This window comes from Stegostoma tigrinum, chromosome 17 (genome assembly GCF_030684315.1).
Source record: "Stegostoma tigrinum isolate sSteTig4 chromosome 17, sSteTig4.hap1, whole genome shotgun sequence".
Taxonomy (NCBI): domain Eukaryota; kingdom Metazoa; phylum Chordata; class Chondrichthyes; order Orectolobiformes; family Stegostomatidae; genus Stegostoma; species Stegostoma tigrinum.
Window position 1 is genome coordinate 7,081,691 of NC_081370.1, and position 14,708 is coordinate 7,096,398.

The following is a 14,708-nucleotide window of genomic DNA, read 5'->3' on the forward strand; positions in this document are numbered from 1 at the left end:
CCTCTCACCTATCCCCTGCTCCCACCTCAAGCGCCACCCCCATCTCCTGCCTACTAATCTCACACCCCCCCCTTGACCTGTCCATCCTCCCTGGACTGACCTATCTCCTCCCTACTTCTCCACTTACACTCACCTTTACTGGCTCCATCCCCGCCTCTTTGATCAGTCTGTCTCCTCTCCACCTATCTTCTCCTCTATCCATCTTCTATCAGCCTCCTCTCTCTCCCTATTTATATCAGAACCCCCTTCCCCTCCCCCATTTCTGAAGAAGGGTCTAGGCCTGAAATGTCAGCCTTCCTGTTCCTCTGATGCTGATTGGCCTGCTGTGTTCATCCAGCTCTACACCTTGTTGTCTCAGAGTCTCCAGCATCTGTCGTTCCTACTATCTCTGGATGATTACTGCACTTTCTTAAAATCAGGTTACCCAATGTTTATTGTAAGTGCTTTTTGTACAGATATTGGTTCAAGTAGCTGGGAAAGGCTAGTGACAGATGAGCTGGAGCCAGATAGGTGTGTACAAATGGAAATCCGGCTATCATCAAGGAGCTAATTGGTTTATGAAATTGTGAGCAGTTATCATCATTGTAGCACTGCAAGAGGCCCAGGATGGACATGTCGTCTGCAGAATGGGAGGGGGAGTTGAAATGGTTCATGCCTGGGAGGTGCAGTTGTTTAGTGCAAACCGAGCGTAGGTGTTCTGCAAAGCAGTTATCAATGACAAAGGTCTACTGACTGCCAATAACTATATCAGTGGTTCCCAAGTATCTGAACAGCTTGGGTCTGTGAATCAAGATAATGGGAACTGCAGATGCTGGAGAATTCGAGATAACAAAGTGTGGAGCTGGATGAACACAGCAGGCCAAGCAGCATCTTAGGAGCACAAAAGCTGACCTTTTTTGAGGTTGGGTGGAAGGTGTTGGTGAAGTGGATGAACTGTTCGAGCTCCTTTTGGGAGCATGAGGTGGCGCAGATACAGTCATCAATGTAACGGAGGAAGAGGAGGGGTTTAGGGCCAGTGTAGGTGCGGAAGAGGGACTGTTCCATGTAACCTACAAAGAAGCAGGCATAGCTTGGGCCCATGCGGGTACCCATGGCCACCCCATTTGTCTGTAGGAAGTGGGAGGAATCGAAAGAGAAGTTGTTGAGGGTGAGGATGTTTGGAGAAGAAGACAATGGAGCCATTATACTGTGCAGTAAAAGTATCTGAAGTCTGAAGACTGAAGACAACCACTTCATTTCTCCTCATCAGTTGCTGTAAGGTGTGAATTTTAATTAATAAGTCAGAGACCTTTATAACTGTGAACCAGTCACCCTGTGCCTCCTACAAACAGGTGAAATTGTTTCAGCAAATCCTGTGGACAGTGGTCACTGAACTGTCTTCTCAGTCTTTCTACCCATAGCACCGATGTATTCTTTCTGTCTGCCTTACACATTTGTAGAGAACGAGATTCATAATTGGTTAGCATTTTACCTAGTAGTCGTATGTTGATATATCATAATTGTTTAACTATAGTTAGAATCTATTTACACATAATAATTTATCATTCTTGCAAGTAGTGAGGCCTGGTCCATACTCTCTGTCAGCCTGGGTATAAAAGATGTGTAAGTTGGGGAATTCTGCAACTGGTTTTAATATCTTTGAAATTTGAAAACAAAATTAAAATCCTGCATAGCAAAGATTGATTTCCAACATACTACCCCACTGAAGCATAAAACATTGTGTGTCAGTGCATGGGGAACAGATTTGATATGTTATTGATTTTTTTGCCTTGGAGAAATTCTGACTAAACTTGTACTAAGATAGTTAATGCCTCTATTTGAGACCTAAAGCTAGCTACCAGTCTTTAATTGTTCCTTCTCTTTCAAGAAGCGGTGACACTGAGCTAGTCTTCAAGTAATCAAGGAAGCATCCATTCATCTGTATTGTTCCATGCTAGCACCTAATATCAATCACACATTAATGCAGTAAAAGCCCTTAGAGTTCACACAGCAGCATTCATTGTGCTATGGGTACAAATAGCAATATCAATAACAACTTTGACACATAGAAAAGTAATAGATCCATAGCACTGTGCTGTCCTAACCTCTTAAGTTATTGGTCCATTTTGGAATAAATGTAATTGTTGGGCTTGCAAACTAAGCACCCATAATCTCATCAGTACGTCCGTGCACAAACTGACTAGCCCTCTACTGATCATCCAAGTTTGATTTATAATCAGCGACTGGGGTATTATTTAGCCCACTGATTCAGCCTTCTGCATGGCAAATTGGTATAGCATGAACTAAGATACACAGCTCTGTTAAAATTACATTCACAGAGTCATAGAATCCCTACAGCATGGAAGCAGTCCATCAAATCCACACCAACCCCTGGAAGAGGAACCCATCCAACCACCTACCTTATTCCTGTAAACCCGCAATTTTCCCATGGATAATCCACCTATCCTGCATATCCATAGGCACCATGGGTGATTTAGCACGCCAGGCCACCTAACCTGTACATCTTTGGACTGTGAGAGGAAACTGAAACACAGAGAAGAAACACACATAGGCATGGGGAAAATGTTTACACACCAGCTTGAGGCTGGAATTGAACCTGGGTCCTTGCTTGAACCTCTGGAGTTACTCCTCAAAAATAATTTGTGGAAAGCTTTGTGAGAGCCAATATCTACAACCTTGAAAGAGGAGACGATTGGCATGGGAATGTTTTAAATAATGACCATATATGTAATCCAAAATAAATACAAAATCCTTTGCAGAAGTCCCCACCTGCTTCAAGAAGGCCACCGTCATCCCAATACTGAAGAAAGCGCATGAAATGTGCCTCAATGACTACTGCCCAGTGGCTCTGACCTCAATTATTATGAAGTGTTTCAGGAGACTGTTCTTGGTCCACATCAACTTGAGTCTCCCAGCATGTCTCAATCTCCTGCAGTTTGCCTACCAACATAACAGGTCCACAGTGGATGCCATATCGCCAGCCCTGCACTCATCACTGGAATATCTAGACACAAAGGAACACCTACACCAGACTCCTGCTCATTGATTTTAGCTCCACCTTGAGCACCATTATTCCCTCCTGACTGATTTCAAAACTCTGAGACCTTGGTCTTGACTCCTCCCTCTGCAACTGGATCCTTAACTTTCTGACCAACAGACCACAATCAATGAGGAGAGGTAACTGCACCTCCTCCACAACAACACACAACACTGGAGCCTTCCAAGGACGCGTCCATAGCCCCCTACTGTACTCCCTGTACACCTACAACTATGTTGCCAAATACTGAATGAACGCCATCTATAAGTTCGCTGGTGGCACCACAGCAGTAGAACAGATATCTAAAAATGACAATTTAAAATACAGAAGAGAGATAAAGAGTTTGGTGACATGGATGCAATGAGAACAATGTCTCTCTGAGTATCAGCAAAACTAAAGAACTGATCATTGACTTCAGAAAGAAAGGAGGAGAACATGCCCCCATCTACATCAATAGTAGTAAGGTTGAGAGGGTGAAGAGCATTAAGTTCCTTAGAGTGTCAATGTTACCTGTCTTAGACTTCCCTCATATATGCGACAGCCAAGAAGGCACAAAAACACCTCTTTATCCTCAGGCAGCTCAAGAAATTTGGCTTGTCCATATTGTCCCTCACCAACTTCTACAGATGTACCATTGAAAGCATATTAACTGGGTGCATAATGGCCTGGTAGGGCAACTGCTATGCCCAGGACTGTAAGAAACTACAGAAGGTTGTATGCACAGCCCAGACCATTAGGAAGCCAACCTTCCATCCATGGGCTCTATTTACACAGCTCCTTGCCAGGAAAATGCTGCCAATATCATCGAAGACCTATTGCACCCTGGTAGCTATCTCCTATAGCCTCTTCCATCAGACAGAGGTACAGAAGCTTGAACACATGCACCAGCAGATTCAGAAGGTGTTTCTTCCCAGTTATTATTTGTCCGATGAATGGACTTTCTAGCCTCAAGTAATGTTGATCTTGTTAACATTGATCTCACTTGGTGTATGTCCTGTGCAATGTAATCTGTATGACTCTCTAAGTTTTTTACAACCTTTGATCTGTACATTCTTGCTTACTCTGATCTGCCTCTACTGCTCATAAACAAAGCTTTTCACTGTGCTCCAGTACAAGTGACAATACATCAGCCAATGAATCAACTAATGTACTAATTAAGTTTTAAAATATCATTTCACTGCAAAGAAAGTACTTAATTTTTTTTTGTCATTTTTACCAACTACTTCACCAGATGCTATGTCAAAACACATTCCTCTTGAAAGCAGTGACCACTGCCAAATATTAGGCTTCCTGAGGGCCACTTAGACTTCTGTACATCAGCATGAGAAGACCCCATCTTCATCTCTAGCTGTGAATGAATGGTGTTCTGGAAATTATTCCAATTGAACCAATGCCTATGTCAAATATTATATGACATAAAACAAAATCTGTTTTTGTTTTAGACTGTTTACATTTTCAATGGATTCACCTCACCTTTGGAAAATCATAAAGTAAAATTAGCAGTGGATCTCATTTTAGGCTTTAGATGACAACCTAAATATATAAAAAAGACTTTTTTTGCATTCACTCATCTAACATGGGTGTCACTGGTTGGGTCAATATTTATAGCCCATCCCTAATTGCCCTTCAGAAGATGATGGTAATGCACAAGTCAATGATAGAAACAAAGTATAAATAATATAGAAACAGTAGGTAAACTTTATTATCTGTTTCTGGGGGCAAAATAAAGAATTCATTGTATTATTAATATAACAATGGCCATGATTATTATTTAATGTGTTAGTTTTATTAATTATTTTTCTTGTCAACTACGCAATTAATGTGTCTTGTTCTCATTAGATGTTTCATTGCAATCTTTTACTGTTTGAAAACTTCAGATAAACCATGTGTTTTGAAAAAAAGATAGATTCTGAAACAATAACGGAACTGTAATTTATTTAATAATTATCTGTGATGTTCAAAAGGCAACTAATATCTGGGGGGGGGGGGGGGGACGTCGTACTGCATGCTTTCATTTGATTTGAGTCGTTTAAGTCTTCCCTTTAATGAACAGCCAGGAAACAAAACAACACTTATATTTTCGTGTATATTTAAATTAGATTCATTTTTAAATTTCATATAAGTTGTCATAGAATTAGAAAAGCAGAGCCAAATTAGGTTTTAAATTAAAGGTCTTGTGTGTGTGGTATTTCTTCCAATTGTAATTTCCGTGTTCAAATAATTTGGCATTTGGGAAGGTAACGTTAAAATATTTTGGCTTAAATCGAACCCTATTATTTTGAAGTCCACCAAGTTAAACAAGCTGACTTTAATTTTTTAAAACTAGACGCCAAATTTATAAAATGCGAGTTATGCTTAAAGAATGCTTGCAGATAATCTGCAAAAAATCGTACTTTTTTAACTACTAGGTCGAGCTGACTTTGGTTGGACGTCTGTATCTTTGGTCTTTTGATTGAATCAACGGCACTTAAAGGACTTTATTGAAGTGTTGATTAGTAATAAGTTGAATTCATAACCCCTCGTTTTAAAGTGCTGTCAATAGTCATAATTTCATATTAATTAATCTTGTGGAAACCATTCTGTCTGCAGAGTGTAGAGGCAACGCACTTGGCAGACCATAGCGGTGACAATACCCATAGCTCAGAGCCAGAAGCATGATTTGCCGTGTTCCGGAGCTCCACGCTGTATTCGGTCTGGGTTCAAGTCGTCTCACAAGTGTGAACTCAAAATTCAAAATATTTACGAACAACCTATTTGACTGATGGGTTATGTGATCATTCTGCCCAATCGGAAGAAATGAGGAACCTCCCTACTTTGAATGACAGCTCAGAGAAACTGAAGACTCAACTCAATCTAAAGAGGAAAAAGTAACCATTTTTGAAACGATTGTTTAAAACTCCATTCATTTCTAAGCAACACTCAGCCTTTATTCATTCGAAACAGCTGCTAACCTTCACTGAATCAATCAACATTCTATTCTTTATCCTCGTTACAATCTTGGAAGGTGATTTATTGAGAGTTAAACAGTTGATTAAAATAGGATTGATCGTCCAAAGTGTTCAGTATAAATATTGCTGAACAAATTTAAAGAAAACACGATCCACCCTAAATCTTTAATCTTATACATTATCCGTAAGAGTAACTCTTCTTCATGGAATGACACCAATTGCAGGGCTATTCGCGCATCATTTTATTACAAAAGCGAACTAGGGGTCTTTTTAAAAATTGTTTTCATAAACTTAACAAAACGGAATAAGGATTATATCCTTACGATTTATACAGAGGCACGTATTCTGTGCTGCTTGTTTTAGAATCTGGTTACGTTGTAATTGAAGTGGGGTTACTGGTGAAGTCTGGCTTTCTCAAAGTGCCAAATGATACATTATTATATTCTTCGGATTAGTCCAGAAATTCCCATCTTTGTCTAACATGGCAGTGAAACCCAGAGATTAATTCCACAAAATGAGTTTTCCAACGTTGTTTCGTGTTGGTGAAGTTGATGTTTAAATGCTCATTTGACGAATAATGAAAGCATACGGAATTGGAGGGAGGAGGAAACATTGTCAGGTACTGGAGGAACGTAGCTCACAATGCTTGCTTCAGCATCAGTTCAACCACAGCCCGTAGAATCATGCAGTGTAGAAGCGACCCTTTCGCCCATCAGGCCTGCACCAACTTAAAAATAAATAAATAAAGTTCTTCCGATTTAACGAGTCCCACTTTCCAGCATTTGTCCCAAAGCCTTGAATGTTACAAGTGTTCATCCAAGTATTGTTGAAATGTTGTGAAGCTTCCCACCTCCACTACTCTCCCAGTCAGTACATTCTAGATTCTCACCATGGTTTGGTGAAAATTATTTTCCTTAAATCCACTCTGAACGTTTTACCTTGTTATCCCCCAGTCCCCCCTTTTTTATAGATCCTTCAACTGAGAGGAACAGTTTTCTATCCACAATGCGTTTGCCTCACCTCAGTCGGGTCCCTTCTCAGCCTTCTCTGCTCCAATCCCAGATAGAAAGCATTTTTTTAACATAAAGATTGACCACCTACGACGTGCGAATCCAGGAAGGGCGAGGTGCTGAACTGCGCCACATTTCCCCCAAAAGGCACGCCGGAAGCTGATATAATTATATTGGTATACAGTTTGGAAAGTCAGACCATAGTCTTCGTTAAAACATTTTCGTAAGAAGAATCAAAAAGAATCACTATGGAGTCCTTGCTGATCATGAACTTTGGCCTCACTATTTAATCTGAAGTTAAAAAGAACCGAAATTGCTAGAGAAACTCAGCAGATCCGGCAGCATCTTTCGAAAGAAAACAGTGTGACCCTTCTTCTGAATAGTAATCTGAAATTTTCGCACACCCCTTGTCCCAAAGAATACCCAATGGCCAGACGAATGCACCTGGGGTGGTAAATCCCTACCATAATCCCCTTTTCAATTCAAAAAAAACCCACTGCAGGGCCCAGTAACCAACATACACACAGCACTGAGCTTTGACAGACGTCTATTTAGAACACGCAGCAACGTCTCCACACTGGTTACCACTGCCGGGAATTCGCGATAGATCTCCTCTCTCTGCTGACTACAGAGTTTCGTATTTACTTGTATCCAGCGAGGGCAATGGGGAGACAATTGAAGTTGACTGCTCAGTGACTTGGCCGTGTGTATATGTGTTAATATTGATGTGTATGTCTCTGTGTGGGTATGTGTGTATGTATATTCGTGCGAGTATATGTGCGTATGTGTGCGTGCGTATGTGTATTTGTGGTTGTGTGCGTATGAGTTTTTTTTAAGTGAAGGCTTTGGGAAGGGCTCTTTCCCCGGCTATTTGCACCAACTTCTATGACCTGTTCGCATTGAAAAGGGAGTTGCAGGATGAGAGCTGCCCTGAATTAGCCGACGGTCGGAATTTCATTCAGAAATGTATTAGGCAGGTGCATGCAGTCTATAATCTTGTTGGACCTAAAAGTGACCCCAAGCCCCATTAAATTGGTGCCTGAAGAACGTAGCGCACCCTGAGGTCAGTGTTGCTAAGGGTGTTGGAAGGTTGGTCGACCTGTTCCCTTATATTTTCTAATCATCTATTTCAGGAGCGTTATCGGGCACGTTTTGTTTTGATTCCCGTCCCACCACACTCTCCTCCTCCACCCTTGACAGGAAAGCGACCTTTGTCGACTATTGTTTAGAAAAAAAGGATAGAGAGAGGGAGAGAATTACTATAATCAACGCTCGCACAATGGATATGGGAGGCTTTATTATCCAGGAAATGATTGATGGTCATACAAGCACTGTGTTGCGCGCTCCACAATCGGATTTTAAAAGTTGAGGGGTGGAAGGAGCTGGGCAGGGAGCTAAGACTGGGAGAGAATGGGCCCCGAGTCGGTAGGAAGGTTCACAGCGTTTGACCCCTGGAAATCACACCGTGTAAACATCAAAACCCGAGATGCGCTTGCACTACCCAGCAAGACCGAGATTTGTGTGTGCGTGCGTGTGTGTGTGCAGGGCAGCGAAGCAGCGAACACCTCCTATTCTTTGGAGCGCGCCGCGGGACGCCGGTGGGACGAAATCACTGGTCCGTTTGTCCTGCGGCAGCCGATGAGTAATTGCCCTCATTAATCACGGCTTACAGCTCATTGTGGCCAGGGGGAGGAGGGGCCGAGCGGGCGGACGTGCGCCGCCGGCCAATGCGCTATCCGGCAGCGGCCTGAGTGACAGCAGACGCGTGGCCGCCCTCCAGCTGCCCCATTGAGTCCAGCCACGGCTCCCAGGGAAACAGAACCTCATCCTCCCTCCCTCCGTCCCCAGACCAGCCAGAGCTTCCCCGACAGGTGACGGTGAAAGTAGCGCTTTGCGTGTGTGTTCCTGTGCCGAGCTTCAATGTTTATTTACAATCATAATGACGATGCCACACAATATGAAGAAAGACATGAAAGAGCATTTGCAACGGTCCTAGACAATCAGCACCTCCAAGCCCTCCTTTTTTTTGATTCCCTCTCTTTCTTTGTCTTGGAGATTTTTTGGTCAGACCTCGTCTTACAACAAAAAGTGTGCCGGGGGTGCAATTCATTAGGGCCGAGAAAACACTTTGGAAAGAAGCTGACATTTCTGTAACCAGTAGTTTAGGATGGTGTTTTCTCATCGTTTAGCCTTCTTCATGGGTATCCGTCATTTATCACCCCCTCCCCCCGCAACAAAGCCATCGTATTTCTATCACTGTTTTTATTTTGCCAGCCCTGTGATACTGTAGATGACCAAATATGAGTCATTCTGCCTCTGGCGTCTTTGTTTTATTTTAATTTAATAGTGAAATCAGAACAAGTTGGCAAAACTTTATGCCTCATTGTGGAATGAAAAGAGTTTTAGACAGAACTTTGCAATTCAATTGGTAGATGAACACTACTCTGTCCAGTTGAATTACCTATTCCATCGGGGCAAGTGATCTCTTGATTTGATTTTTTTTTGCCTAAATATTGCTGACATTGCTGATGAGTTCCAAATACATATGCACTAATTTCATCGGCCCTTCTGAAATTTATCTGGATTCCCCATTCTCGTTATTCATCACGCTCCTATGAAACGTCTTGGGAATTTTTCTTCTCTTTGTGAATACAAGTTGTTGAATTATTGTTGCTTGTGCTGTCAGTAATGGTATACAGTCCTCAGCATCGGCGCGCAGCCTCTGGCGACCCAACGAACAGCCGTACCCCAGAATTCCCACTTAAGACAATCCTTGGAAACATTTGGTTTTAGCCATTTATTACTGTTTACTTTGTCTTATCACAAACGTTAGGAAATAGAGAAAATTAATTATTAGTGCGTTATGCAAATCTTCCACTGCGCAGAGATCGAAATCACATCTTCCTTCTCTCACCGATCTGCACACTGCCTTGAACTGAAACAGCGTGTACAGTTTACTGACTTATTTACAACTCACTGCGGATGCTGGCTAACCCTCCACCTGGAAGCTACCTTTAGAAAGAAAACAGTAGACCAAATTCTGATGTTTCATGACAAACTGAATTTTAGCCTTGAATAGATATTTTCCCCCTATTTAAAGACAAAATCAAATAGTTTGGCTATCATGAAGCAAATCCATTGATTTTATTTTTCTTTATCCATTCACGGGATGAGGCCATTGCTGGCTAGGCAGCATTTATTGCCCATCCCTAATTGCTCAAAGGGCAGTGAAGAGTCAAGACATTGCTGTCAAGAAGCAAGAGTGCGCAGTAGTTTCAGCATCACAAGATTGCTGCCATGCGGAATAAGCCCATCATGCTTGCATGGACTCGTCAAAGGAGCATCATTACCTAGTGCCAATCTCTTGTATCTGCACATGCCCTTGCATACCTTCTCTACCCAAAAAATTGTTCAATTCCCTGTTGAACGTTTCAGTTGAACCTGCCTCCACCACATTTCCAAGCAGCGCATTGCAAGTCCTAAATACTCGATGAATGAAAAAGTTTTTCCTCACTTCCCCCTTCTTCTTTTGGCAGATACTTTAAATCTATGGTCTCTTGCAGTTACTTTTAGGAAGGGAATAAAGTTACCCTGTCTACCTTATCCAGCCGGTTCATGATTTTGAAAACCTCTATCAGATCTTCTCTTAGCTTTCTTCCCTTCAAGAACAGTCCCAACTTCTTCAATCTCTCCTTGTAATCTTCATCCCTGGAACCATGCTTGTAAACTGCTTTTGTTCTGTCTCCAATTATTCGCATTCTTCCTGTAATGTGGCATCCAGAATAGTGCACAATGTTCTAGCTGAGCTCTAACAATTGTCCTATACTTATTTAAGTGTAACTTAATCCACTGAACTAAGTGAACATGCTCACATTCTCACATCACAGCTAAGAATTTATTCAAAATGTTCCCAAACTGCAGTCAGCGATGAGAAAGAATTGTGATTCAGTAAGTAGCTGGATTAGGCGAATAGGTGTGAGTTTTGCGGCACAATGCACAAGCGTACTAGTAATTTAGCAAGGTTCTTAAGGCACAGTGGTAATATCCCTACCTCTAAGTTAAGGAATATGGGTTCATGTACCACTTGTTCCAGAGGTGTGTCATGGCACATCAGAGCAGGTTGATTAAAAATATGTATATGAAGTTTAGCAAACGTCCCATCAAAAGCGCAAAACGTAAGCTGCTCTTTCAAAATTATAAACTTCAAAACCAACTTGTACCATTTTTGTTCTTCATTACATGTAAGAATCAAATTGCAAAAGCAAGAAATTTGAAAGGATAACTTGTGTTAACTTTATAGAGCTTCCCATAATAATTGATCTGACCTGATTTGAAACGCATAGTTGTTATCATTACGATGGCGAATAGATATGGATCTAATTTACATATAAACGATTATGCTTTCAATGAATACATAAGAAGCAAACTCGAAATTAGGCAACAATTTGCATATGTTTAGGCAATTGCCATGGTTGCATTTACCTCCTGATAGCAAATACGCGAGCTACGCAACATTTAAAGAAACCGCAGTGTGATAATCATATTGATCACTTGGCATTTATGCAAATTTTATATTAGAAGTCTTTTTTAATGGCCTCACTTTAGCATAACGACCAAGGCATCAACGTCCTGGAGTAAGGTGTTGTACTCTGCACTACGTCCCCAAATCACGTTAGAATCATCAAACTATGACTGTTAATTTATTCCTTCTCCCCAGTCATGTTTCCTTTGGCACCATTCCCATGTACCAAATTGTATAAATCGTCTTCTTTCTACCATGTAATCTTCCTACGAGTGCATTACAGAGGGTTCAGTGACAACTTTTTCACACATTAGTGAAAGTGCAGTTTTAAATGTAAACAACAGCAAGTGTTATTTATACCAAAAGAAAAACAGCACGTAATGTATAAATAGAAAATCTTTATTTATAGACTATTTCACATAAAATATACTTTTTTTAAAAAAATTGCTTATGTACAAGTTTAGTAAAAACAAACAAGGTAACCAAAGCAAGTGCACATACATGGTGTTTCTCCCATGCATCAAAACAACCTTCACTCAGACCGGAAAGGATGGCGGGGCGGGCGGGGGGGAGATGGGGGCGGTGGTGTCGCATAGGTAACTGCAGAACTAGATTACAATAAATGAAATGCAAGGCACACCATAGATAAGCATCATTGACACTGATATTTAATTTTATGGACAAAAGGATTGTTTTGTTCTTGCACTCTTTGACACTGTGCTAGTGGCAGTGATATAGAGTAAGTCATGTTAAAGGTCTTGATTTTGTTGGACTGCTCGATTTTATTCTGCTTTCACTTATATACAAAAATAAGTCTTCATATAATCCTTGTAGTAAGAATAGGTACAAAATAGAAATGTTTACATCAATTCGAATGAAACAAAGTATTTCAAAGTACGGAAGCATCAAGTTTTTTTTTCTTCTCCACTCTAAACCCCAGTATAAAGTTAGTTTTCTACAAACTGACTCCCAAAGGCGACAGGGTATATAAGTATGTGACAGACGGATGTCTTTCATGCCACTAAGATATTCCCTTTTAATACCACACCCTTTAACAGCTACATTAGCTACACAAAAAATGTAGGATCCCCCTTTCAGACAAGCATCGCAAGGACTGTACCCTGTCAGTCCTCTCTCCACGGTGCCCTCCATTAACTGGGAAGGGCTATTTACATAATTGCACTTCAGTTATAATTGTTCGTGGCTTTCTCTTGGAAGCGTCTTCAAAACATGTTGTCCTGAGTAGTTTGTGGTCCCCAATGTTCAGCACTCAGGAGGCTGGCAGTGAAACGAAACTCTTGGTAAACAGAAACGCGCCATCCTTCTCTCCTTTGCTTTGATGTCCTGTTGGACAGAAATGATGACGCAGAGGTATTGGTAGGCTTCCCTTCAAACATCTGGAACAGAAAGGCGAGGAAGAGGTGTGTCACTCAACAAAAGTCTCAACACATGGATGCACAGACAGCATAAACGAATCTTACAAACTGATTTATCATTGCAACTCGACCCCCAATCAAACTCCATAAACACGCACACTTGAAAGAAACGAAATGTTCTATTATTGCAGCTCTCTCCCTTATCAAACCCCATAAACATGCAAATTTAAAAAGTAAAAATTTAAATACTGATCGTTGGAACTCCCTCCTTTATCAAAACCTATAAACATGCACACGTAAAAGAAAAAAAAACTGATCGATCGTGCAGCTCCCTCCCTGATCAAAAAGGCAATGCAACGCATTGACCGCCAGCAGCGGAGAGGATCAGTCTTTACCTGCTTCAGTACCTGTCGAACCAGCTGGTGAAGTCGAGAAGTTCCTGCTCCTCGGGGCTCAGGGCCTCGTAACTTCCTTCATCCGAGGAGTAGGTGGAGAGCGGCGACGCGGGTATGGAGTTGAGGTCGGTGGAGTAGCTGGGCGACAGGGTGGGCGAGGGCAGGCCGCACTGGAAGGCGGCCGACACGGCGTCGTGCTCGTCCAGCAGCTGCTGCAGCGCTCGAATGTACTCGACGGCGGAGCGCAGCGTCTCCACCTTGCTCATCTTCTTGTTGGCGGCGCCGTTCGGCACGTGCTGCCGCAGGGTCTGGAAGCCCAGGTTGACCAGTTTGACCCGGTTCCGCTCGCGCTCGTTGCGGCGCGCCACCGCCGCCGGCTGCTGCTGAGGCAGCGAGTAGCCCAGACCCGTGAAGCTCAGGCGACGCTTGCAGCGCAGCAGCTCGGGCGAGCTCGACCTCGGCCGCTTCACCGGCTTGGCGACGCCTTTCCCGCCGCCGCCGTTCGCGGCGCTGCCACCCCCGCCTCCGCTGTCCGGGGACGAAGCCGGGGAGCCGCCGTCGCTGCTGTAAGGGAGCGGCCGGCTCTCCAACAGGTACTGACAGGAGGACGGCATGAGTTGCGAGGCCGCCGTCCGCTCCATGGACCGCGGGGTAAGGTTGGTGTGGGGGGGTGAATGGAAGGTGGGGGGTTGAGGGAGGGGGAGGTGAAAGAGGGGTTAGAGGAGGCCGGTTTATTTTTTGGGGGGGAGGAGGGGATGGGAAAGTGGTGTTATGGAGGGAATAAAGTGTTAGATGCAACCGGCCGTTGGGATTGGGAGGGGGAGGGTGTGGGGGGAGTGAGAGGATGAGGAAAGGTGGGGAAGATATAGCGGTTGGCAGTTGGCGGTGTGCAGCGCTCGTGGCGTTCGCGTGGGGCTCGCGCTCTCCCCGCAAGGAGCAGGTCCTGACCCTCACCTCTCCGGGAGCTGTTCTGCTGCAGACTTTGCAGGCACTCGCCCTTTTCAACACGCGCCTCCCTCGCCTTCCCTCCCCCACCCCGCTCGGGACGCACGCTCCGGACGACGCCCCTCCCCCGCCCCCGCCCTTCCCTTTGCCAACCCTTCGTTCCGATTGGCTGCCGTGCCCCTTCGCTCGCGCCCTCTGCCTCCCTCCCCCTCCGCCCCATTGACATTCCACGCGCGTCGCCCCCCTCCATTCGTGCGCCCGGCGCGTGCCGGCCCGCTCCTAAACAAACAAATGGGAGCTTTTCAGCTGCTGCTGCGGCGGCCGCGGCCGGCCGGCCCCCGGGAGCACGCGCTGCCCCTTATTTCCATAGCAATAGCCCACATCCACCAACCACATCCCCCTTTCCACCTTCCCACCCAACTCTCCGCTCGCTCCCCGCACCCCCCCCCCCCACCCCAACTTCACTCCCTCTCAG

General features: G+C 43.8%; 1 protein-coding gene across 1 annotated transcript; it reads right to left on the minus strand.

Moving 5' to 3' along the window:
- Positions 1-12,054: 12,054 nt before the first annotated feature.
- LOC125459372 (achaete-scute homolog 1-like) lies at positions 12,055-14,247 on the minus strand. Its single transcript, XM_048545767.2, has 2 exons — positions 13,289-14,247; positions 12,055-12,914 (listed from the first exon to the last, which is right to left on the minus strand). Exon 1 carries the CDS (start codon positions 13,927-13,929, stop codon positions 13,294-13,296), a length of 636 nt encoding a protein of 211 aa, XP_048401724.1. The 5' UTR covers positions 13,930-14,247; the 3' UTR covers positions 12,055-12,914; positions 13,289-13,293.
- Positions 14,248-14,708: the final 461 nt, after the last annotated feature.

What these genes read in the sequence shown, in the direction of transcription:
- LOC125459372 (XM_048545767.2), bottom strand. Translation starts at nt 13,929, where the DNA reads ATGGAGCGGACGGCGGCCTCGCAACTCATGCCGTCCTCCTGTCAGTAC.